We start from the raw sequence: 25,618 nt of genomic DNA, 5'->3' as shown, positions 1-25,618 counted from the left end.
ATAATAGAATGTAAGATGCAGTTGCAAATATCTCCGGAAGGCACCTTGCAGAAGAATCTATGTGTGGCCTCTCCTCACGATCTAGAATTTGGGCAAGAGAGATGAAGCCAGTGAAGAAGGCAGTGTGTCTTCATGATCCAGTTTTGAGGCAAGACTCAGATGGCACAGGTAGCACACACCTACTTGTATCACAGGCTGTTCACCCTCAGGGCACATTGGAATCTCCGGGGGTTACCTCTAAAAGATACTAATTCCTCAGCTGATTCTAATGTGCAGACAGCTGAGAAGCACTGTGCAATCTATTGTTTGGCTGGGAGTGTCTGACAGTTTCGTGTGCTTTTTTTTTTTTCATTTGAGAGAATCTCACTCCTGCCACCCAGGCTGGAGTGCAGTAGTACGCTCATAGCTCACTGCAGCCTTGACCTCTTGGGCTCAAGCAATCCTCCCACCTCAGACTCCTCAGTATCTGGCACCACAGGTGTAAACCGTCATGTCTGGCTATTTTTTTATTTTTATTTTTTGTTGTGACAGACCATTTTATAATGACATAAAGTCTGTGAATATTAATCATGGAAGGGATAGCGCTCAGCAGTCTTGCTCTTAGAGCTGAGGACAGGTCAGTGAGGGCACTAGGCTGCAGGAAGAGGCGTTTCCTATAGATGACAGCTGTAAAATTTTAAGCTGAGTTCCTCCAGGAAGTCATAGAGTAATTAGTGGTTTTTTTCAACCCACCAAAGTCCTAATTTATGATCTCTAAGGGACAGCATAAGTAAAGGCATGAGAGGCCAAGGAGGTGCACTGACACTCATTCTATGACTCATTTGAAACTAGATATTTCCTTTTGTGCTAATCTTTATGGGTCCCAGCTGCCTTTTATGAGGGCTGAAAATAGCACCAGGGCTTTGGCCTCAGGAGCTCTGTAAATGGGGAGATGTTTGTGTCCCCTGAGAAATTGAAGATTCTTTGTACTGGGATGTCTTTTTCCTGTGTGGCTTCCCCTGGCTTTGAAGCAGTTCTGCAGGTTTTGAGTGGGGATGAGAAGTGACCCTATCTCTGGATTCCAGAAATGCACTTAACTCAAGAGGGATTTCCTCTGTCAAGATATCCCTAGGGACTTTAGGTGCTCCCCTCATACCTGTGACAGGCTGGGCCTCAGAGTCTGTGTAAAGTGCACTTGGGAAATCCAACATTTGTCCCCTCATCTAGATTTTCTCAAAGTCCGTTCTTAAAATTTCTGGAGGCCTCTACAACTAAACAGCACACAACTGTTAAATGTATATTACTTGTAGAAGGCACATGTGTGGAATATAAGAACAGGGCAGTTTAAGAGCACCCCTCCTCTATGTGGTTTCAGTTTACCCAGGAAGATAAGGCCAGGCTCTGTTTGTTTTTGAACCTGAAACCAGACAGGGCAGTCAGTGGCAGCAGCAGATGGGCTATGTGGACAGCTCAGGTATTGGAAGATCTCACTAAGGGCAGGTGAGGAGGGAGGCTTCCACCAAAGGGGAGATTTGACCTAACACCTGAAAGGTGGGAGGCCTCAGACCAGAGGCCTGCCATGGCCTGCTCCCACCTCCCTTACAATCTGGTCCACTAGGCGCAGGTGGGGCCTAGGTATGTGTCAGTTAAAATCCTTACCCAGTGATTCTGATGTGCAGCCAGGCTTGGGCACCTCTAATTGAGAAGGTTGGAAATACAGTCCAAATGTGGACTGACCACTTCCTTTTCTGATGGCCAGCACCAAAATAAGAATGGAAGAGAAGGCCAGTCACGGTGGCTCATGCCTGTAATCCCAGCACTTTGGGAGGTCAAGGCAGGAGGATCACGAGGTCAGGAGATAGAGACCATCCTGGCTCACACGGTGAAACCCCATCTCTACTAAATACACAAAAAATTAGCCGAGCGTGGTGGCGGGCACCTGTAGTCCCAGCTACTTGGGAGGCTGAGGCAGGAGAATGGCGTGAACCCGGGAGGCAGAGCTTGCAGTGAGCGGAGTTCGTGCCACTGCACTCCAGCCTGGGCGACAGAGCGAGACTCCGTCTCAAGAAGAAAAAAAAAAAAAAGAATGGGAGAGAAAGCAGGCCAGGTGGCCAGGTGTCAGTCAGGAGTGAGTCTCCTCAAGTGCTGGCTGCTGCTTTGTGGGATGGCAAACGCTGAGGAATGACTGAGGTGCGGTTGCACCCTTTGGCCGAGCTCCCAATAATTGTTTAGCAGATGCTTTGTGTCCATTATCTCTAGTTTTTGCAACAGTCCTGTGAGCTAATTTACTATTTATATATTTTAAAGTTGGGGACTTTGGGGCCTATGAGTTGCAGTAGCTTACTTAAAGCCACCTTGCCTTTAAGTGGTATACCTTGGTTTGGAATCCAAGTGTGTTAGATACAGAAACATTTTTTTCCCGTTGTATTCTGTTGTTTCCCATGGTCTCCATGAAAGAATTACCTAATGGTGGAGTGGGAAGTAGGAGAAGAGTCATGGGACCATATAGGGTAAGGTGGGGGCCCCTCTGTGACACCCTCATAAACCGGAGCTCTGCACAGTGATGAGAGCTTTGTGGAGACACACAGCAGGGTTTGGTTCTGGCTCATCTCTCTGAATTGCGTCTTTGAAATGGACTAGTGCACACCCTGAAGGGCTGTTAGGGTTGAGTGAAATGACGCTGGTGCTCAATAAACCATAGCAGTTGTACTTGTTTTCATTGACCCCTCCTCTGCCTCACTCCAGCCTTCTCACTCCAGCTTTGCAGCTTATTTCCTGTTGTCTCTTGCATCTGTCCTTTCATTTCCCTTCCCAACCCTTTTTTACATAGAACCTAGGCCACAGCAGTAGCCTTGTAGCTTTTTCTTGGTGTTTCCACTCTAAACTACACATGATTTTCCCTTAATTTTCAACTCGGCTCTGGTGTTTCAAAACCTTCAGGTTACCAGTGCACACCCAATTAAGTCCAATCTATTCTGGGACAGCCGTCAACACCCTCTGAGTGTGCTCCCAGCCTTTCACTCTCTCTAATCTTAACTTTCATTATTTGCCTCTGAAACCCACATTCCAATCGGCTGACTAGTCTGCCGGCCGGTTCCATTATGAATCCACACTGTGGATACTCTTTCCTGGGTTTGGAATGCCTTCAAAAATCCATCTTTCAAAATCCTGCCTATCCTCCCCACTTCAGAGCCCCCAGAGGATTTTCTTGCTAACTTCTTGATGAGGTTCTGTTCTGCCTCTGATCTATCTTTTTGTAAACTTGATTCAGTAGAGTGTTGCCCTGAGGTCAGGGTCTTGCTGCCTTCATTTCTGTGTCTCTGGCCCATCCTAGGTATTCAGAACTGTCTGTTGCAACACAATGACTGCCTCACAATCTCCTTCTGCCTTTCTAGGCTAACAAGGAAAGCCCCTGGAGCTCCTGTAATAAGAATGTGGTTGGAAGGTGCAAACTGTGGATGATCATCACCTCCATTTTCCTAGGTCTCATTATAGTGATCATCATAGGCTTATGTCTTGCTGCAGGTAAGAGGATTTAGATGTGAATAAATAACACATTTTAAGAACTTACCTAAGGCTTGTGACTTACACTGAAATGGAAGATGTACTCTTAGCCATTTCATTATTTATAATAATGAATTTAAGTGAATATAATATAAGTGAATTTAAGACCGGTTTGGAATATATTGTATGGGTGGGAGATATGCCTGATTCTTGTGTTTTTGTTTTCTGTTGTTGTTGTATTTTGTTGTTTTATAAGCTCCAGAAGAAGTATAGAAACCAGTGTTTTACTTTAAACTCTGCTCATTGGATCTTGAAGAGGTTTCTTAACGTTTCAACTTACTTAAACACTGATTTATATTTTATTTATATCCTGATACCTGTTGATTTGAATTATTTTTCTTTTCATTTGTTTGCTAAAAATAATTATACTTCATCTGGTGTGTCTGATATATTACTATGATGATAAAATAATAAATAATGTATTTGAAAGAGTTTTAAAAAACTTTGAAGAACCATGTGTCCATAAGCTGTCATTATTTTAACTTATTGTATTTATTTATTTATTTTTCGAGAGAAAGTCTCACTCTGTCACCCAAGCTAGAGTGCAGTGGCACGACTTTGGCTCGCTGCAAACTCTGCCTCCCAAGTTCAAGGAATTCTCATGCCTCAGCCTCTGAAATAGCTGGAATTATAGGCATGTGCCACCACGCCCAGCTAATTTTTGTATTTTTAGTAGAGACGGGGTTTTGCCATGTTGTCCAGGTTGGTCTTGAACTCCTGACCTCAAGTGATCTGCCTGCCTTGGCCTCCCAAATTGCTGGGATTAGAGGCATAAGCCACCATGCTTGGCCCAATTTTAACTTATTTTAGAAATGACTGTTTATTTTATTAGTGTTGTATGTGTGTATAAAACAAAAAACGTATAGAATGCTAACTATATATGACTACATCTATTCCATATATTATTTCATTTTGTTGCTAATTTTGATTGAAAAATGATACATGTTCAGTTACCCATAAAACCCATCCATAATATTAATATTTGGTCATATTTTCTTCTAGTCTTTTGTTTAGTTGCATTTCTAAAATAATATGAGATTAGATTTCTTTATAGTCTTGTGGACTACCTTTAGGATTTTGATATTAAGTTTAGATCATTTTGCCAAGTCATTAAAAATTCTTTGTGAACATTATTATTTTTATGATTTGTATGATATAGTCTTCCACATCATTTAAAGTTCTTTAGGTAGTTATCAATTTTTAAATGATTATTAGTATTCGTTGAAGTTTTTACATCCTCCAGTGGACAATCATTTTAATTCAAAATGGGAAAGAAGAAAATTGTTTTTATTTATATGTGAGGGTGATGGTAGAGAGGGGCTCGTCTGAGGCTGGGATACTCCCCAGCATGATCCAGCCTTCATGAGGCATGGGTTGAGTCCAGCTCCCAGTTACAAACCCAGTCATGGAATGAGAGCTAGAAGGGGTAACTCCCCAGTCTCACCAGAGGGAGTTCTCAGGAATTTTCCTCAGAAACTACATTTTCCATCTACCTCTTGTTTCCCTTTCTCCCAACCCCTTAAATTCCTGTCTTAGAGTTTTGTAATTCCTGAAGGAATAGGAAAACTTTGATGATATCAGGCAACCTCCAGCACATGAGTTTCCTGGCCAGGCACCATATCTACTTATTTACTTAGGGCATTGTTCAGGTGTGTTGGATGACTGTTTGAGGTTATAAGCTGGTGTTAAGGTAGGAAAAAGCTAATGAAGTGTGCTGCACCTCCTCCGTCATGCTGAGGACAATAGTTTTGGTGTGAGCATTGCGATACTTCCTATTCATATCAATTCCAACACATGGATGTTGAAAATGAGGTTGAGTAGCACAATCTTGTCCTGACATAACTAGTTGGTGGTATCCTAGAAGTTGATATTTGGATCCTGTTGACATCTGGGGCCTATCATAAAGGATGATTCAAGAGATCTAGATGGTTTAATATTCAGGATTCTAAAGCACAAGACCCAGGATCTGTCTTCCATTCCCAAAAAGTCATCTAACCTCTTCACCTCACAAAGAGCAGTCTGCAAGAGGAAGGTATTTCACTTCCTTCCACAGTTTTTCTGGAGATGTAAAAGGTTATGGGATAATATTCAGGGAAGAATTTTTTTAACACTTGTAGTGCAAACTTTATTTTTAATTTAATTGTAAATTTGTGTTCTAATATGTCAATGCTGTAAGAGAGATTTTTTCAAACTACTTTTTAAATCAAGGAAATACTTTTATTTTACTTGGCATCTCAGCTCTTAGGTATTCGATCCTGTGGGGAGAGTCATGTTAGACATGGGGGTGGGGGAGATGTAGTAGGTAAAAAGGGGTGGGGCAGGGGCTCCCTTCTGTGACAGTCCCAGCCTCACCTAGAGCAGTTCCATAGGCATTTTTTGGGGATGATCTTCAATAATCAGCCACTTCCTAATTGCCAAGCCTATTAATATGAATCAGACATTTGTGGAACTTTCAAGTACTGCGTGGGAAATGTTGTCTGGGGATAAAAACACTGTTGGGAGAGTCAAGGGCTGTGCCTGTGGCTGTCTGGATTTACTGGGTGACTGAGGTTCCTCAGGAACTACATTTGCCATTCATTGCCTGCTTACCCATCTCTAGACCCCTTAACTCTTGTCTCAAGGCTCTATAGTCTTCAGACTGAAGCTTGGAGGCAGAAGTGTTAACTTTTGTTCTTCAGTAGGCAGGTCTTTGCAAAACTACCCAGAAAGGCTGAGGAAGCTGAGAGGCTAAAGAAAAACTGACAAATCCAGTTACTCAGAAAGAAACATTTAACAGGGTTTTAGGAACAGAAGCCATGCCTTGGGCAGCAGCGAGAGGAGATGGTGCATTCCTGCACCATTACCCCAAAGGCCCAGGGCTTAAATACCACAGAAAAAGGGTATGCGTGCTTCAGAAGGGATGTGTTTTGCAATTGCATAAGGGCAGGATTTATGGCATGTAGATAACGTTAAGGTTGTTTAGACCTGAGGGTGAGATTTATGGTAAGTATGTGCTCTTATACATGCAATAGTAGATGAAATAGAAATCTTAGAGGCATTTCCAGAGCTGGAATTAATCAGAAGTTAATACACTGAAATAATAACTAAGATGGAATTTCTTTAGCCTTCAAAACTGTGCAGCTGGGGTGGACATAAAATGGGACAGTGAAAGCATCTCAGAACAGAAAGTTGGGGAGGGGACAGTTGGGTACCCAGGGCAGGGTGTCCAGTGGGGAGTTGTATTTTTTCATTCAAATTAAGAATTGTCAGCATGTGGTGATGATAAAAGCAGACCAATTTGTAGTAGGTTTTATTATTGCTGCTCATTCTCTACAGACTGTGCAGCCTTTATTGCCTGTACGTGGGGTGGGCTTGCCCACTACTCTGCCCTTGTATGCCATTGAAGAATGACAAATTCAGGATCATGGCTTAGCTTAAGGCACTGAGTAGGGGCTTTGTATGCACTAGGGAAAAGAGGCTACCTGTCCACCAGACTCACAATCGACATGGAAATTTTTTTAATGTCTATTTTTATGGGTGGAACCCAGGGAATTCTGTTATTTGAGACTCTTTAGGGAAAAGGTATTAATGGATTCTTTCCTTCTCCATAAGGAATTATGAATTTCTTGATTTGACAGGTACAGAAACAAAAGCCTTCATCTTTTTCTCAAAGTCATTTTCTTTCGGATAATTTGGAGAACGAGTTGAGTGTTCTCAAGGGTTCTCCTTTATTCAATAATTCACCCTAATGGAGAGGTGAGACCCTGAATAACACTTTACTAATGAAGTTTTGATTGGGGCAAAATATTTTAAATATTTCAAAAACAAAACTGTGACAAGTAGGTGGATGCTTAGAAATATGATTTAAATTGATAACATCCTGGAGACACTTATGTGATATCCCCCAATATTGTACCCCAGATTCTTGCCTGACCCTAATCTCTTAATGTAAACACCTTTTATGAGTAGGAATGCTGTGGAACTGAGATATAAGCAATGACTTCCTAAGTGACATTGTGTTGAGTGGATTTGTTTGCCTTTCAGTTGTGAATAAGAGCTACATTTTATGATGTCACGTGGTTCTGGCAGACTGACAGTTTTCACAGGGTAATGCTCCCTGGTGTAGCGTGACTCATGGGAAAATCCTAAGCAGACAGCATTAACAAGCTATAAGCTGCCAAGGTCCTTTGGGGCAGGAACATGAGAGCAGTGCTAGACCCAGTACCCTGAAATTTCTTTCCATTTTCACCTGTTTATCTTTTCTTCAAATCGCTGCTGTTTCTCTATCAAGATGGACACCCTTACCTGTGGTCTCCATATACTATCTTTCAGCTTCCTCTGACCCAGAGATCTTCAGATATCTCCTCCTCTCTCTAAGCATCCTCAGATTCTTCTTAATTTATGCGTGTGTTCCATTATTGGAATGCTAATCATGTGGAAGTTATTTATATCTTACTGCTAAAGGTCATCACCAAAGTCTGATTGCAAAAATTCAAAAAGTTCAACCTCAGGTATAAATGGGTTAACTCTTCAAATGCACTAGCATCCTCTCTCCTTCAAAGCAATCTTCCATCAGGATTCTTGCTACTTCATTTAGATATATGTTTTTCTCTCCCTTCTTTCACTGGCAAACTTCCAGAAAGAAAGGTCTGCATTTGAATCTTGCCTCCTGCAGACTCCCAAACTTCTTGTATCTGTTGGTTCCCAATATTTCTTCCCAAGATTACTAGCAATTGTCTGATCGTGGAAACCAACATTTCTCTGTCTCCTGCCTTATTGTCAGCTTTTAGCTCTGTCAACTTCATTATACTCTTCTGAGTCTATAGAACTCCTGGACTTTAGGTTGATTTTGCTATTTTTGCTCTTGGCCTCTGCATTGTGGGTTCATGAGGCTTCTCTTCAGCTTCGTGGCTTTTCGCATTCTTCGTTCTTTTTCTTGGAGAACTCATTCACTCCCAGGACAGCAGCCATGCCTCTAAGAAGGTGACTCCTAGATCTACATCTGTACAATTTTTCTGAGGTTTAGAAGTACTCTTGGCTAGAGATCTTTAACTAAAAATAACTGTCATCATCTCAGTTATTATACATGTGAAACTACCATTTGTTTGTATGCTATTTTAGTCTGCTTGGGCTACTATAACAGAATATCATAAACTAGGTAGCTTATACATAACAGAAATTTATTGCTCACAGTTCTGGAGGCTGGGAACTCCAAGATCAAAGCGTCAGCACACATTTGCTGTCTGTTGAGGGCACACTTTTTATTTAGTAGATTGTGCCTTCTAGCTATATCTTCTATGGTATAAGGGGAAAGGCAGCTTTCTCGGCCTCTTTTATAAGGGCACTAATACCATTCATAAGTGCTCTCCCCTCATGATCTAATCACCTCCCAAAGGCCCCACCCTCTAAGACCATCTGATATTGTTTGGATTTGTGTCCCTGTCCAAATCTCATGTTGAATGGTAAGAGAGGCCTGGTGGGAGGTGATTGGATCACGGGGGTAGATTTCCCCTTTGCTATTCTCATGATAGTGTGTGAATTCTCATGAGATCTGATGGTTTAAAAGTGTGTGGCTCTTCCTTCTTTGCTCTTTCTCTCTCTCTCCTGCTCCCCCATGATAAGACATGCTTGTTTCCCCTGAGCCTTCTGCTATAATTGTAAGTTTCCTGAGGGCTCCCATCCTTGCTTCCTGTTAAGCCTACAGAACTGTAAGACAATTAAACCTCTTTTCTTCATAAATTACCCAGTCTCAGGTAGTTCTTTATAGCAGTGTGAGAATGGACTAATACACGCTCACATTGGTGGTTAGATTTCAACATATGCATTTTTCAGGGAGACACAAACTTTCAGACCATAACATATCCTTTATCACAATTTGCTCATCTTTTCCCCATTCACTCACCCTTTATATAAGACCAAGTTTATTTTAGTTCTGCTACTATCCAGTTGTGTAACTTTAGGCAAACTTGTCAACCCTCTGGGCCTGTTTTCCCATTTATAAAATGTAAAGGATTTCGGAATCTGAGTCTATAAATATACCTTGACCCTAATACATGCTAATTCATTGACCTGAGCAAATTATGCATTTTCTCTAAGCCTCAATGTCTTCATTTAAAAATGAAAACAACAATATTTAACTCATTGGGTTGATGTGAGGATTATGTGAGGAAAATACAAAGTGCATAGCAGAGTGTTTGTGCATCATACTTAATACAGTAGCTATTATTCTTCCTGTTCCTGGGCTTGATATCTTGGAAACCTTTCTGATTTCTTCTTTCCCATATCGAGATAATGGCCAAATCTTACCAGTTATTCCTTGGTAGTGTCTTGATAGTAACTTTCCCACTTACTACAAGGCACCATGCAGGATACTTTATGCATGTTGGTTTTCATCTTTACTATTACCTACATTGTAGGTGTTGATATTTCTGTTGGAGAAGTAGCTTCAGAGATTTAAGTGACTTGCTCAAGGTCACCTGGCTAACAAACAGCCAGCAGGAGTTCAGACTAAGTGTGGCTGCCTTTAAAGCCAGCTCTGTTTCTACTATCCTGGGCTTTCTCATTAATTTTTTCTTTTTGTTCCCTCCACTGTCAGTCAAATCAGTCTGTTCCAAACTTGTGCCTGCTGGCCTCTCTGCCTCATCTCTCCTCGTTTCATTTTATCCCATCCATGACCACCCGATTAACCTCCATTAAACAGCAGCCTCTACTTTCTTCGTGGGAGATGTTTAACAACACTCCACTACCCCTTGAAGGTATCTGGCATTTAAGGGCTCTCTTTCAAGGTTAATTTCTTATATTCTAGCCAAAGAACTGTTTTCATGTTCCTTCCACATACAACACATGTTTTTGTGATTTTTTAAAAATATGTTTTTTCTACACGAATAAGTACAGCCCAGATTATCTCATTAGTGACATAAAAACTCTCCTGAGTAAGCCTACTGTTGTTACTATTGTTATTATTTTGACACACACAACTATTTAGATAGGTCTTGGTACAGATTCATGATCTGAATGATACACATTAAATATGTGTCATTAGAGCTATTACGGGAGGCCTGTTTTCACACTTGGCATCTCTTTTCAGTGTCCTTGAGTTTAGTAGTTATTTGAATATTGTATCTATCCTCTTGGCATCCCCTATTGTTTTCTGAGGCATTGATATCTGTTATGGAAATCTACATGGTGGGTATAGAGCTCAAAGATACCCATCAAAATATTATTTATAGAAGTAGAAAGCTGAAAATCATAAATGTCATATTTAAGAAAATAGGTGAGCCTATTAGGAACATGATGAAGCCATTGAAATAATCTTTGCAAGGAATTTTAAGCACATGGGAAATGGCTTTTGATATGTTTACAACAGAACAATCAGGATAAGTAAGCAATAACGGCAGCAAACAACAAAAAGCAGGATATAAATTACCTATTTGTTAGGACCTTAAATATATAATATCAAGTATAGGAGGAAAAAACCCTCTTGATTGCAAGATTATTAGTATTTTTTTCTTTGCTTTGTTACAATTTCCTGCACTTTGCAAATTTTTTTGCTTTGAAGGCGTAACTTTTTTTTTAAATCATACAACATAATGTCATGACTTATAACAAGTAAGGACGCAGGGATAATTCCCTATGTTTGGGGGTCCCCAAGATTACTCCTAGATTCAACAATTTGCTAGGAGGATACACAGGACTCAGCATGCAGTCTTACTGATCACTATGATCTATTACAGCAAAAGGATACATTACATCAAATGATTAATTACAGCAAAATCCAGAGAAAACCAGGAGCAAGCTTTCAAGTGTCATCTCTCAGCGGAGTTGCACCAGACTTGTTTAATTCCTCCAGTGATAGGCTGTAACAACACATGTGAGATCTCATCTACTAGGGAAGCTTATTAGAGATTCAGTGCCCAGAGTTTTCACTGGGGGTTGGTCATATACGTAGCCTCTGCCTACTATGCACCAAAAATCCAGACTCCCAGAAGGAAAGGAGATGTTAGCCACATTGTACAAACAGTTGAGGCACAGTGAGCCCCTCTCATCAGGGGAAAATCCAGGTTCTCAGACACCAGCCAGGGCCAATTTCGAGGAGGCCTTTCTTATGCTGGCAATCTCAGGCCTGCTATATTAACTCTTTTCTGCACATTCCTTGCTCCTAATGCCTCATATTTCCAGATGTCCTCACAGAATAAGTAACAGGAATACCAGGAATCTTCCTCCTTTTTACCTGTCCTTCCATCTCAAACGCTGAATTTATTCCACTATGGTCTTAAAGTCTATGGCAATATAAGCACCTGGTTCCTCCCACCTACGCCTTTCTCAGGGCCAGAGAGGTGGTCTCCTGTGTGGGGCCAGCTGGTGAGGCTGGCGTGGAGCCAAGGGAGCATAATTAGCACACTAGTGCTAGCTTCTGGCGCCTGGCTCCTCACTTTGTGTGATTTTCCTTTAGTTCCAACTACTTAAAAATCAATTAGATAGCAGTCATTAAACACAAGCAGCAACACATAACTAATTGTCCCAGGAATGTAATTCCTGCACACCCTGGGGCTCTGAGTTTAGTTTAGCTTCCCTTCTGCAAGCAGAGCATGTCAACATACCTGTCCTGTGAGACATAGTCTAGAGCGATGGCTTCATGCTCATCCTCTGTCTTCCTGGGGAGACTTCAAGACATGGACTCGCATGCTCATTTTCTAGTCCCACCTCTGTTGTTTGGGTCAATGATGTCACTTCTTCATGGTGGTCTTTGCCAGCACAGAATTGGGAGGTGAGTCAGTGCAGTTGCTTGCTCCCACTTCCTGTCCTCCATCACTCATTGTTTTAGGCAAACTTGTCAACCCTCTGGGTCTGTTTTCCCATTTATAAAATGTAAATGATTTTGGAATCTAAGTCTATAAATATACCTTGACCCTAATGCATGCTAATTCATTGACCTGAACAATTCCTGCACACCCTGGGGCTCTGAGTATAGTTTAGCCACCCCCACCATCTCCCAGTACCTGCCTTGACACCTGTGTACCTAGCTAAGCTGCAGGTTCAGTCTAATAAGGAAGTTCATATTCTTCCTACTCCCTTGGGCCCTTTCCCCAGTCTGTATTCAGTGGAATCTGAGACCCCTTTGCCATAAAACAAACTTTTTATTTTGATGGAGGCAAACCCCTGTATTTTACTCAATTTTACTGAGTGGAGAAAGCATTTCTGCTTATACTTGCTTGCTGTGTTCAGCCTTCCCCCTTGATGCTCATAGTTATGTTTAAGTATGACAGTCAATGGAATAAATAAGTTTATTATTATATGCAGGTGTTTACTTTTGTTTTTCATTTCCATCTCCCCTACTCTCTTTAGTAACTTATGTTGATGAAGATGAAAATGAAATACTTGAATTATCATCAAATAAAACATTCTTCGTCATGCTAAAGATTCCAGAGGAGTGTGTTGCTGAAGAGGAATTGCCTCACCTGCTCACCGAAAGGGTAATTCCATCTTATGTATTGCCTAAGGAGTTCTTGACATTAGAATATGAATTTTGCTAGAATAATTGGCATAGAGCTATAGAGTAATATCTTCAATTTTGGATTCTTTGTCTGGATTTTAGCAGAAAATGATGCTTATAAATATATTTTATGACCAAATACCACATGTTCTCACTTACGAGTGGGAGCTAAATGATGAGAACACATGGACACGAAGAGAGGAACAGACACTGGGGCCTACTTAAGGGCGGAGGGTGGGAAGAGGGAGAGGAGCAGAAAAAAAGTAACTATTGGGTACTAGGCTTAGTACCTGGGTGACAAAATAATCTGTACAACAAACCGCCATGACATGAGTTTGCCTATATAACAAACATGCACATGTATTCTCCTGAGCCTAAAATAAAACTTTGTTAAAAAAATAAGTAAACGTCTTTACTGTAGTGCAAAGCCAGAGGGAAGATTCCTGGCCTCCAGCTGCATAAATGCTGGAGGACACTGTTCTTTTGACTCCCTCAGGTCCTATACTTAATTCAACCTGTAGTATTCATTGAGGGTCTGTGATGTGCTAGACAGCATGCCAAGTGCCAGGGCCACATTGTCTGTGCCTTCAGTGGTCTCACAGTGCAAGTACAGGAAGTAACTAAAAAGATAGTTTTATAATAGTGTGATATGTTCTAGTGTGTTGTACAACAGCAAAGGAGGGGCATCTGAGCTACCTGAGGTGAAGATGAAGGCATGAAAGGCCTGTTAAGTGAAGTGATGCTCAGGATGAGTTTTGAAATGAGGTAGGAACGCTCTAAATAAAAAAGCATGGGACATTAAAGGATCTGCAAAGTAGTGTACTGTGGCCTTCCCATGCTTTCTGGTGACAGCTTGCAGAGATGAGGCTAAAAAGGAAGGCAGGGGTCAGGTCATGAAGGCTTTCCCACTCTTCGGTAAGGCACCAAAATATTTTAATCAGCAGATTGACACAGTTAGATTTTTCCTTTTGGCCTTTCTGTGTTTTGGTGGAGAAAGCCAGGAGGAAGAGATCAGTTAGAAGGTGTTACAATAGTCCAGGTGAGAAATGAGGGAGACTTGAACTAGGGCAGTGTCAGGAAAATAAGGAAGATTTGTGTGAGATTTAGGAGGTATTCTCACTCAACAAGAGTCTGTAACTGATTGGGTGGTGGTAAGGAGAGCGTGACTCCAAGCTCCTGTTGAGTGATTGGGCAGATGGATGGTGGTGTCAGTCATGGGGTGAGAAACCCAGGAGAATGAACCCTCTGTGGAAGATGGAAGCTCTGCAGCCAGACTAGGAGGGTTGGGCGGGGGCATCCTGATCATCCTGTCAAAGACAGGTGGTTCACAGCCAGATCCAGAAATTTTGATAAGAAAATCTAGGCAAGAGCAGCCTGCCCTCCATTAGATTCTTCTCTGCCATTGCTAGGTTGAATGGAGTGAGTGCTGTTTATCTAACTTCCATTCGATTTGATTCCTACAAAAGCTCCTGAAGAGGCGATTCCATCCAGGTCACATCAGAGTCAGTTTCTGGGTACCCATGCATGAGATTTCATTGCTTCTTTTATCACAGGAGTTGGTATCCTGTGATGATTACTCCAGGTTTCTCTTTCTCCTTCTCTTCATTTATATCTTTAAATTTTTTTTAGATTGTTTAAATTTATTTATTTATTTTTATTTTTTACTTCCATAGGTTTTGGGGGACCAGGTGGTATTTGGTTACATGAATAAGTTCTTTAGTGGTGATTTCTGAGATTTTGGTGCACCCATTACCCGAGCAGTGTACACTGTACCCAATTTGTAGTCTTTTATCCCTCATCCCCACCACCCTTTCCCTCAACTCCTTGAAGTCTCTTCATTTATATCTTATCTTCAGCTCCTTTTCTCCTTTCCTTCCACCTGCTTCCTGGGGCAAGTTGCTGAGTGAGACGCTTCTTGCTACTTTCCTCTTGGCTGCTTTTTTAATGGAGAGGTTTTGCATTTGCTGAGCAGAAATAAGATGAGTCAGCATCCACATGTGTCACCTGTTGCAGAGTAGACTGTCTATTTCAAAGGTAAATGAGTGTTCATTTTTCATTTTACAACCATATATCTTGCACAGAGTCAGATATAAGGAAATTCTCTGGGTATTTTGAGCTCATCACTAGGTAGTGGCAAAGGAACAGGGACTGACATTGATGCCTGTGGTGGGTCCACAGATTTCTCTGAGCCAGTTTCTTCTCTGATAAATGGAAACCAGTGCACTTTCTCTGTATACCTCAGGTGCAAATGAGATTACATAAAAATAACTTGAAAAACATTTTAAAAGAGTTATGTTATTTACAAATGATCAAAGTAAGGCGTAGTGAGGTGACAGATTCCTGCCCTTCATTCATCAACCAAATATGCTCAGGAACAAAAATTAGCACCTAAAGGTATTGCTGTCTTATTGTCAGGTCGATAACTCCTTTCTTCCATTAGGTCAAGTTTCAGAAGTTTCTGGATATAAAAGGTAAATGGAAGTGGGTATTTGTGGAGGAAAAACTATTTTTTTCTCTATACCCACATTCAATGCAGAACACTTCTTTGGCCACGTGTGTGTGTGTGTGTGTGTTTTTCCACACCAACCAATTATCTGCCACCAGCTGGGTGTCTTGCAATCCAGTTCAATTCTGATATGATCTGCCTGGAGTTAGTGCAGACCCCATAGTTTAAGGGTTCAGCCCCACAAAACTTCCCTCATTTAAGATGCCAGTTACGGGAGGCTGAGGCAGGAGAATGGTGTGAACCCAGGAGGCAGAGCTTGCAGTGAGCCAAGACCGCACCACTGCACTCCAGCCTGGTCAACAAAGTGAGACTCCGTCTCAAAAAAAAAAAAAAAAAGATGCCAGTTACAAGTCTAGGTTGTCACTTGTGCTTCTGACCAACCAGCTGCAAATCGGAGGTTTCCAAAACCCCCACCTTGGGTTTGGTCATTTGCTAGAATGGCTCACAGAGCTCAGGGAAGCATTACATTTATGGGCACACTGTAGAGAATAGAGGATATCAAAAGCCAGATAAAAAGGTACATAGGGCGGACATGTGGGACAGAATGTGGGCGTCCATGTCCTTTCAGGTGTGCCACTCTCCCTTGTAAATGTGTTCAGCCACCTGGGAACTCCCCAAACTCTGTCTTTTAGGGATTTTTATGGAGATTTCATCACATAGGCATGATGGATTATTAGCTTGCTCTCCAGCCTCTCTCCCCTCTGGAGGATGGGGGTGGAGGTGGGGCCAAAAGCTTCAGATTTCTTCTTCTTCTTCTTTTTTTTTCTCAAGACAGTTTTCACTATATTGCCTGGGCTGATATCAAGCTCCTGGCCTCAAGTGATTCTCCCTCCTCAGTCTCCCGAGTTGCTGGGATTACGGGCGTGCACCATCCCACTCCACCACACTGGCTGAAAGTTCCAAGCCTCTAGCTGCGGCTTGGTCTTTCTGATGATCAGCCCCCATCCAGCAGCCCACCAAGAGTTGCCTCATCAGAAATAAAGACACTCCTGTAACCCAGGAAACTGCAAGAGATTTAGGAGCAGGTCTGTGTCAGGAGCTGGGTTAAAGACCAAATGTTAGAGTAAAAGATGTACCGGCACCCCTGTCACTCAGGAAGTAACAAGGGTTTTAGGCATTCTGTGCCAGGAACTGGGGCAGAGACTAAACAGTATACATATTGTTATTATATCACAGTATTGGAACTTTATGCCCTTTCCCTTGGCTTTTCTAAACACAGGCCCTGCCATGTGTCACTTCCACAGTGTTTTCCTTTCAGGGTTGGGGCCGTTACTCTGCTTAAGCCAGCCTGTTAGTTACATGTGAACTGCCACACCCTGTGCATGGGTTAGGAGTTAATGATGGCACCTCCCTTGTTCTGGAAGCTGGTCTCTAATTAGCCACTGCGTCAGACTCAGCTAATCAACTCGCTGAGCTCCTTGCTCAGTTTGCACCAAGCCTCATAGACATTGCGTGGGAGACACCAGACTAAGGGTTGAGGAACCCCACTATTTCACTTCTTCGGGCCCAAAGTGGACAGTGTGACTAACAGATCCCCAAATGTAAATATGTCTTAAGTACAGCAGAGGAGCATGATCAAAAAGAATCTTCGAGTGAACACTAAAAATGATCTAGTCAACCACTCCATATGTTACCTTAAAATTTTAACTTAAAAATTTGCTGAAAGCCTGTTATGTGCAAAACACTGTTCTGGGCCCTAAAGATTAATAAAGGAAAGAGGGGAAGGAGGAAGCAGAGAAGACTGGAAGGAAGGACAAGTATCACCCTTGCCATAGGAAGCTCAATCCAAAAGGGAGAGAGAGACATGAGTGCTTGACATTAGTGCTTGAAAAGATTCTCCTCTACAGCATCCTCATCCTCCTGCCTATCACAGCATCCCCGTGAAAGCTGCTTTCCTAGTTCCTGAGTTTTCTAAATGACTGTCAGCCTATTGGCAACATCCTGTGCATTGGGGCTTAAGAGCTGTACGATGACCCAGTCATTTTCTCCAAAAGTTTTTGTCACTTTAAGCTTCTTTCCTCCTTGATATTCAGGAGACACTTTCCTTCACTGTATATATATCAATTTCTTCTTCACTAGGTAGTGTGGTCAGATGGGAAGAAGCTGGTTTTTAGTGTTCATAACACATAGGATTGAATTTTGGCTTCTCCATTTACTAGCACAGTGACCTTGGACAGGTTTTCTTCATCTCATGGAATGGAGTGCTGTTTAATTTTCCGGTAAAAAGGGGAGATATATCAATGCCTGTTTTGCCAGGTTTTTATAAAGATCACAACAGTAATGACAAGATTAGAAGAGCAGAAATAGCAGGCACTCTCATCTTTTGTTCTGTCTTTGAGAGATGGGTTGTACATGTTGAGTTAAATGGGAGTTAAAAGGGAAGTGCAGTGTCCTTGACTTCCATTTGGAGTTGAGTGGAAACAGGGTAAGCTCCCCATAGGGCACTCCTGTTTTTTGTATGTTCAACTGCTTGTTATTGAATAAAGTAATAGGTCATTAAGCCATAATGGCTGTAGCTGGGGATGGCATATATTCCTAGTACTACTAGCTTAGGATTCAGATCTCTGAAACACAACTACTCAATGCCTGGGAAAAGATACTTGTAACATAATATCAACAACTAGTATCCAGAATATAAAACTAACCACTTCAGATAGATAAGAAAAAGACAGATAAGCCAAGAGAAGGAAAGGAAATGAGTGAGAAATTCAGAGATGAGAAGTCCCAAAGAGTTAATAAACATATGAAAAGATGTTCAACCTCACTAGTAAGTGAGGCAGTACAAATTAAAACAACGTGAAGCACTATTTTATACTCCTCAGAGTGGTAAAAATTTAAGTTTGGTAACACTAAATGCTGGTAAGGATGTGGGAAATGGATATGTATACATTGCTGGGAGGGGTGGGAAAGGGAGAACAATTTTGTGAAGTTGGAGATGCACCTACCCTTAAACCCAACAATTCCTTTTCTTGGCATATGCCCACTGGAAACTCCTGCGTGTCCAAGAAGAGATGCATGGAGGCATTAAGGATGATTCCTTCAGCATAAGTTGTGATGGGGAAAATTGGGAATAGTGCATGTGATCATCAGTAAAGGAATGGATAGGTTGGTATACTCATTTAAAGGAATCTGTGCAGGAGTTAGGTGAACGCCTTTCATTGAGATTTACTTTATGGGTAAATCTTAAATGTAATTTTGAGTGAAAAAAAGCAAGTTTTAGAAGATTATGTAGAATATGGTGCCTTTTGTTTGAATAAAAACACAAATTATATTGTTATGATTACATGAATAAGTAGTAATTTGTAAAAATATGCAAGGTAAGGATGCATGCCAGCTTCAGAATGATGGTTAGTACTAAGGAAGAGAGAGAGAGGAGGAACTGAATAGTATGTAGGAGTCACTTTAGCTTTATTTTGTTTCTTAAATTAAAGGGCCGAACCCAATATAGCAAATGTGAAGACATGAAAGCTAGGTAGTGGAAACACAGGTGTCATTATTTTTTATGATGCTTGCAATATTTCATGCATAAAATAAAGCCTCCATATTTTTGCAGTTCCCCTCTTTGTCTCTTTGTCTCTTTGTCCAGGGGATGTGCTAGACCCATGGCTTAGCATGGCTGTTTGTCTTTACACTGAAGCTCTGGAGAAGGGAGAAAGAAGCCCCGGGCTAAGCAATGTCCCAGGTGCTGAGTGGTCTGTGCTGCTGCCGTCCAGCAGCCATTTTGGGGTCTTCTCTTCTCTCCTTCCCATGGTCTGTGAGGTCTGTGTGGGCTCCAGCTGCTGACATTCTCACCACTAAGGCCACAGGGTGCCAGTGCAACTTCTGAGAGAAACTGGGTCATTTGGTCCTTATAAATGGAGTTCTTTTGAAGTAGCATTAACTTCAGTTTTGGTTTATGGTGGGCTCAATTCTTGATCCAGAGCTTCCAGATAAGTTGATTCCAGGCTGGAGTGGAATCTCCTCTGCCTTAGAAGCAGTTTTGCTTTGTCAAGTGATGTGTAATATGATCTGTCAGTAATGTGTGTGGTTTAATTTGCTTCTGTTTGTTTTAGCTCACAGATGTGTACAGTACATCGCCCTCTCTGAGTCGTTATTTTACTTCAGTTGAAATAGTGGACTTCAGGTAAGAGTGTGGAACATTACATTTTGCTCTCTTTCTCTAGAAAGAGATCCCCCCACCCCACCCTTGATCATTTACCTAGGAGGGATTCCCAGAGCCTAGAGCATGAAGGGAACCTGTAATAGAATCACAGAATGTCAGTGCTGGGAAGGTCTTTTCCACCAACAGGCTCAACTCCCTTATTTTACAAATGAGAAAAAGGAAGCCCAGATTAATGGTATGATTCAACCAGGGTCACACAGAAGAGAGGAAAAGCCAGTCCCAGGTAAACCATTCCTGTTTAACAATGAAGGCTCAAATAAGCTAAGGGTAGAAGTAGAAATATATCTCAGGTCATGCTGTGATGTGAGTGATATATGTATAGGCATTTGCTTTTGAGGAGCACAAGTAATACAGGAGTACTTCTCCTTGTTTAGTATTAAAGATGTAAAGAGGGGCTGGGCATTGTGGCTCATGCCTGTAATCCCAGCTCTTTGGGAGGCCAAGTCAGGCGGATCACTTAAGGTCAGGAGTTCAAGACTAGCCTGGCCAACGTGGTGAAACCCTGTCTCTACTAAAAATACAAAAATTAGCCAGGTGTGTTGGTGGGTGCCTCTAATCCCAGCTACTCAGGAGACTGAGGCAGGAGAATCTCTTGAATTCGGGAGGGGAGGTTGCAGTGAGCCGAGATTGTGCCACTGCACTCCAGCCTAAGTGACAGAGCGAGACTCTGTCAAAAAAATAAAAATAAATAAAAATTTAAAAAAGACATAAAGAGGTATGCACAGGAAAAGTGTACCTTCTGCCTCCTTTCTTCTCTACTGTCACCACCAATAACTAATGCCATTCCCTTCCATGGAGTTAATAGCTGTCAAGAGTTGAGTGTAATTACTTCTGTTCATGTATCTACCATAGGCACCACAGATACTGCACACACATAAGATATACACACCCATATGTATTTTTTATTTTTTAAATTTCCTCCTCATCTTTAATGTTCTTGAGATGTAGGCATCAGGGTGTATGTATGTAGAGTCCGTTTATTATCCTTTTATATCATTGGGACTATTGGAGATGACTTAAAATTTACATCAAAGCTTCATTATCCATTATGCCTGAGATGTCTCTGGAATATGACCATCAAAAGTTGTATTATGTTGAGATTCCCCTTTCAAACTATAAGTTCTCCAAACCCTAATATTAGCAGACCTGGGAGGGGAGGCACGTAAAGCAGTCGGTAGGTAGCACCATGATGTGGGTCCAAACAGACCTGAAGTCTGCAGATACATATGGTGCAGGCTGCCTTTGATCTCCTTCTTTAAAGACCCCCAGTAGGCTGGGCATGGTGGCTCACACCTGTAATCCCAGTACTTTGGGAGGCCGAGGCAGGCAGATCACGAGATCAGGAGATTGAGACCATCCTGGCCAACATGGTGAAACCCCGTCTCTACTAAAAATACAAAAATTAGCTGGGCGTGGTGGTGCGTGCCTGTAAACCCAGCTGCTTGGGAGGCTGAGGCAGGAGAATCGCTTGAACCAGGGAGTCGCGGGTTGCAGTGAGCTGAGATCGCACCATTGCACTCCAGCCTGTGACACAGACTCAAACAAGACAAAACAAAACAGACCCAATGTGCATGGTACTTATGGTGACACCTCTGCACTTTATTTCAAGAAGTCCAGACAGAGGTTCTAAAGTATTGAATTGAGGAAGAAAAGCCATTGCTTCCCAAAGGGTGCTGCTGCCCATGGGTGGGAGGCGGCTAAGTCCCTGGCACGTGCATTTGTGTCTACAGGGGCATCGTTACCTCAGCCCTGGACTGGCCCAGCTAGAACCTGGAAAAATGCCCTTTGGTTTATTGGCTGCTAAACTCACTCCAGTGGTGGGCAGCTGGGCAAAAGGCCCTGAAAATTTCTCTTTTCTCAAAATTCAGCCTTAAGTAAATTTACCCTGTGACCTGCCATGGGGGATTAGGATGGGCTGGCCAGGCCAGGCTAGGTGGCCTGATTTTCCCATTCAGCTTCTGACCTGGTCTTCTGAAAGTCAGACTCTGGCCCTCTTCATTAGCCAGCCCAAGTCCTTGCCCCTGGGAATGCAGGGTGGCTGGCTGTGTAGGTGTTGATCATCATTAGCGATAATTAGAGGGCAGAGCTCAGGGAACAAGTTATGAAACCTGCAAACTAGGGTAGCTGGATTGCAGTTTGAAAGTGCATTTTTCAGCCCTCCTGTAGTGGCATCCTTGAAACTGTGAGTTTCTTCACAGTCCTGACTCTCCATTATTCATTTGATCTGCAGGATCTGGCACATCTCCCAGCCGTAGTAGAGTTTATAAACTCAATTGTCAGCCACCTTGTTAAGATCGAAGAGTATCGGCCTATGTGACCTGTGGCCAGAAGAGGGAGCTCTTTGCCTATCCTTAGCAGGGGCAGTGGCCTGATTCACACTAATGGGACTGGTGCATCTGCAAAACTTCCCCAAGGTGATAGTCTCAGATGTGGCCTTCTGATCATTATTTTATTGCTGGTTCTTAATCTGGCCCATCTTGAACCAAAGTAATAGGATAACTATGAATAAACTAAATGTTGAAGTAGCATTTAAAGAGTAGCATTAGACACTAGTTAATGGAGGGTAGCCCTTGATTATTTTTATTTTGGAAATGGGAAAAAATGTTCTGGGAAAAAATGTTCTAGGAAAATGAAAATTCGCTTTCCTTAGGTCCCATTACTGAGAGTTACAGGGCTTGGTTATCTTGCCCTAGGAGCCTCTGGAAATGGGACAGAAAATTTTCTTACTTTGGGGACAAACCAGGGAAGCCTGATTTGTTGCTGATACACAGGGTGGTCTCTGTCAACGTTCAGAAGTTCTGGACCCAGCCAATGGTAGGAAACTTTGGCTGTGCCTTAAACATTGTCATAGGTCAAATAAAGAACTGGTTAAACTAAATATCCCTGGCACACCTTTGTGGGGGCAATGCTGAGAACATGAGGAAGGAATGTGTGTGGAGAAAAGGGGAGGCTTCCCTGGCGTGCCCTAAGGGATGAAGGCTTGGGTTGGGACAGATGATGGGTCAAACCTGGGATCTTCTCAGCATCTTGACTGGAGATGGGCTGCATCTCTCCCTCTGATGGCCTCTCCCAGTGGATTCCTAGAGGATGGGTACTAGGTGGAAGGAGGAGGTTAGGATCACCTCAACTTTTTGTGATGAATCTATGGAAGAGGATTCTTATAGGACAGTATGTTCTTCCAGGGCAGAACATTCTTTGCTATTTTGTACTGGAAGAACATGCAAAACTAAAAAAAAAAAAGTTATTGCTTACATTCATTTCTTGAGTTGCAGTATGATGCTGTTTATGTTTTAATGTCTCTGGTTTGCCTTTCAGTGGTGAAAATGCCACAGTAACGTACGACCTGCAATTTGGGGTTCCATCAGATGATGAAAATTTTATGAAGTATATGATGAGTGAGGAGTTGGTGCTGGGCATTTTGCTACAGGATTTCCATGATCAGAATATACCTGGTTGTGAGAGTCTGGGGCTTGATCCAGCATCCCTCTTGCTCTATGGTAAGTAGAGCAAGTAAGGAAGTCAGAGTTGTGACAATAAACAGGTGAACCAGATTGGGGTCAAATTGGCTTGGTTCAATTTGGCAACTGTGGTGACTTGGTACTGTGTCAGACTATTCATTTATTCACTTATCCCCTCAGCACATGGTGTTGCTGTGAGGTGGTGTTCCCCTCTCTGTGGAGGCTACACAGTCCGTGCCTTCCATAATTAGACAGTGTAGTTGGGGAGCAATTATGGAAAAGATAATTCAACTATAAAAATGAACATTGCTACATGTTTCCTCATGCAGTTCACCCACATTCTAAGCCCTGTATCCTACTTTACAACATGATTAGCAACCTTTATGGAGATACTGTGGTTTCACAAGAGAAGTAACAATTGAAGAATTGGAAATAAATGATACAGCTAAATTGCTGAAAGAGTATCTCAATATGGGGAACCTATTTCTTTTTCTGTTGAAGGCCACTGAGACCATTAAGAAATTAATAGAGGGGTATACAAAAACAAGTTTATTCCTTTCCTTAGAAAATTATGACAAATTTACTTGTCAACTTTTAAAACTAAGAACAGAACAAGGAAATAGATATGTTGTTTAATAAATGTAACAAACACCCCATTTATTAGAATCTGAGAACTTTTGACACTCGGGACAAAACCTGACAGAAAGGAAGGTCAGAAGGCCAAATGGCTTCAAGCCCTCAAAGTGTCCTTCCATTGCTTTGTAGTGAAGCTCTGGCCTTTGCTGCTGATCTCACTTTCTGATACCTCGCTCGGAGGCTTGTTTGCTCTTATTTAGCCCATAATGCAAACAATCTTGAATATTTTATGTTCTCATCCACAGTCCATCAGAATCACTTTCTCCACATGAGTAGGTTCTCAGTAAATACTAGTTGAATGAATGAAAGGCAAATTAGAAGTAGTTGTGGTTGGCAGCAGGTGCATTAACGGTCTAGAATCAAAAGCATGGAACAGGGGGTTAAAAGCACAAGTGTTAGTGCATAGTACAAGACAAGGTGTTTATTATGATGATGACACTGTTTGAGGATGAGAGGCAAGAGTAATGTTGGCCTAAGAAGGCAGAACGTTATGTAAAACAGTTCTTAAGAATGCCATTCAGAAGGCCAAATTTTAGCTCACTGGAAAAGTCTCATAAATGGAGATCTTCCTCACAGAGCATCCTGAATAAAGTGTGACTGTGGGTCAAGCAGACACTATATGTGTGTGGAGTGAAGAGATTGTGCCCCAATTACAGGAATTTTAAAAAGAGAAAAAAAAAAAAGGCCGGGCGCGGTGGCTCACACCTATAATCCCAGCACTTTGGGAGGCCGAGGCAGTTGGATCACCTGAGGTCAGGAGTTCGAGACAAGCCTGGCCAACATGGCAAAACCCCATCTCTACTAAAAATACAAAAATTAGCTGGGCATGGTGGCAGGTGCTTGTAATCCCAGCCACTCGGGAGGCTGAGGCAGGAGAATCGCTTGAACCTGGGAGGCAGAGGTTGCGGTGAGCCGAGATCACGTCATTGCACTCCAGCCTGGGTGACAAGAGTGAAACTCTGTTTCAAAAATAAAAAAAAAAACCCACAAACCTTCAGCCTCCTCCTGTGTAAAGAGGCCTGCGATGCCTGTGGGGGCTGCTGCTGTGGTGTGGTTGGTCTTGATTTTCTTAGGCCCCTTGCAAAAATTGTTACTAGCTCTTTCCGAATGGAGGCCAGGGAGGTGGGCAGAGGTCTGAGGAAAGGTTTAAGAGGCTTCCAAGGCTGAGAGGTTCAAACAGTACAGGATAAAGGGTAGGCTGCTTGTGAGGCCTGAGGAGGGCTCCCAGAAGACCCTGAGCTTGGCCAAAGAGACTCAGCTGTTTCCCCAGGGCTTGGTGCTCCAGCAGGCGCTGGGAAGGCAGCTGTGAGTGGAACAAAGTCTCTGCTCTTCTGGAAATTGCATTCTTTCTCTCAGACATTTCTTCTGATGGGACGTGCTGAGAAAATGTGGGGTTTTCTGTGACCCCATGTCCCACTTTCCAGAGCATGAATGTGCAATAATTGAGCCATTTTATGTTTTCAGAATGTGAGTGTCACTGCCCTCTCAAAGGGAAGGGTGCACAGAGAAGCAGTTGGGAAGTGAGGAAAGAAGAAGAGGGACTCATCGTCGGCATGCAGGCAGATGGGGGATGAGCTCAGAGGCAAACTCTAGAGAAAGGGAATATGTGTCAGGGAGAGGCCCAGGGCCCTGGGAGGGACCAAGAGGGATGGAGTGAGTTCTTACGCCAGTTTCCACGTGCTCATGAGCTGTGGGCTTGGGGGATTACCATCCCCGCCCTGTGATTACCCGGGCAACTAGTTTCCCACAATGGTAATATTCTTAGTCTTCAAAGAGCAAAGATTCTTAAAATTGTTTGGTTTGTGTGCCCCTTACAGAATTTGAAGACAGCTGTGTACCTT

At 42.4% G+C, this 25,618-nt stretch overlaps 1 protein-coding gene across 1 annotated transcript in view; it reads left to right on the top strand.

Moving 5' to 3' along the window:
• C2H3orf52 (chromosome 2 C3orf52 homolog) overlaps positions 1-25,618 on the top strand; it is a 32,159-nt gene that overhangs the window by 3,879 nt on the left and 2,662 nt on the right. The window contains exons 2-5 of the mRNA XM_024245223.3: positions 3,375-3,504; positions 12,868-12,995; positions 19,574-19,644; positions 22,999-23,180. Of these exons, the coding sequence (XP_024100991.1) occupies positions 3,375-3,504; positions 12,868-12,995; positions 19,574-19,644; positions 22,999-23,180 (511 nt within the window). The remainder of the gene's footprint in view (positions 1-3,374; positions 3,505-12,867; positions 12,996-19,573; positions 19,645-22,998; positions 23,181-25,618) is intronic.

This window comes from Pongo abelii, chromosome 2 (genome assembly GCF_028885655.2).
Source record: "Pongo abelii isolate AG06213 chromosome 2, NHGRI_mPonAbe1-v2.0_pri, whole genome shotgun sequence".
Lineage (NCBI taxonomy): Eukaryota > Metazoa > Chordata > Mammalia > Primates > Hominidae > Pongo > Pongo abelii.
Note: the sequence above shows the minus strand (reverse complement) of the source record. Positions and strands in the feature narration are given on the sequence as shown.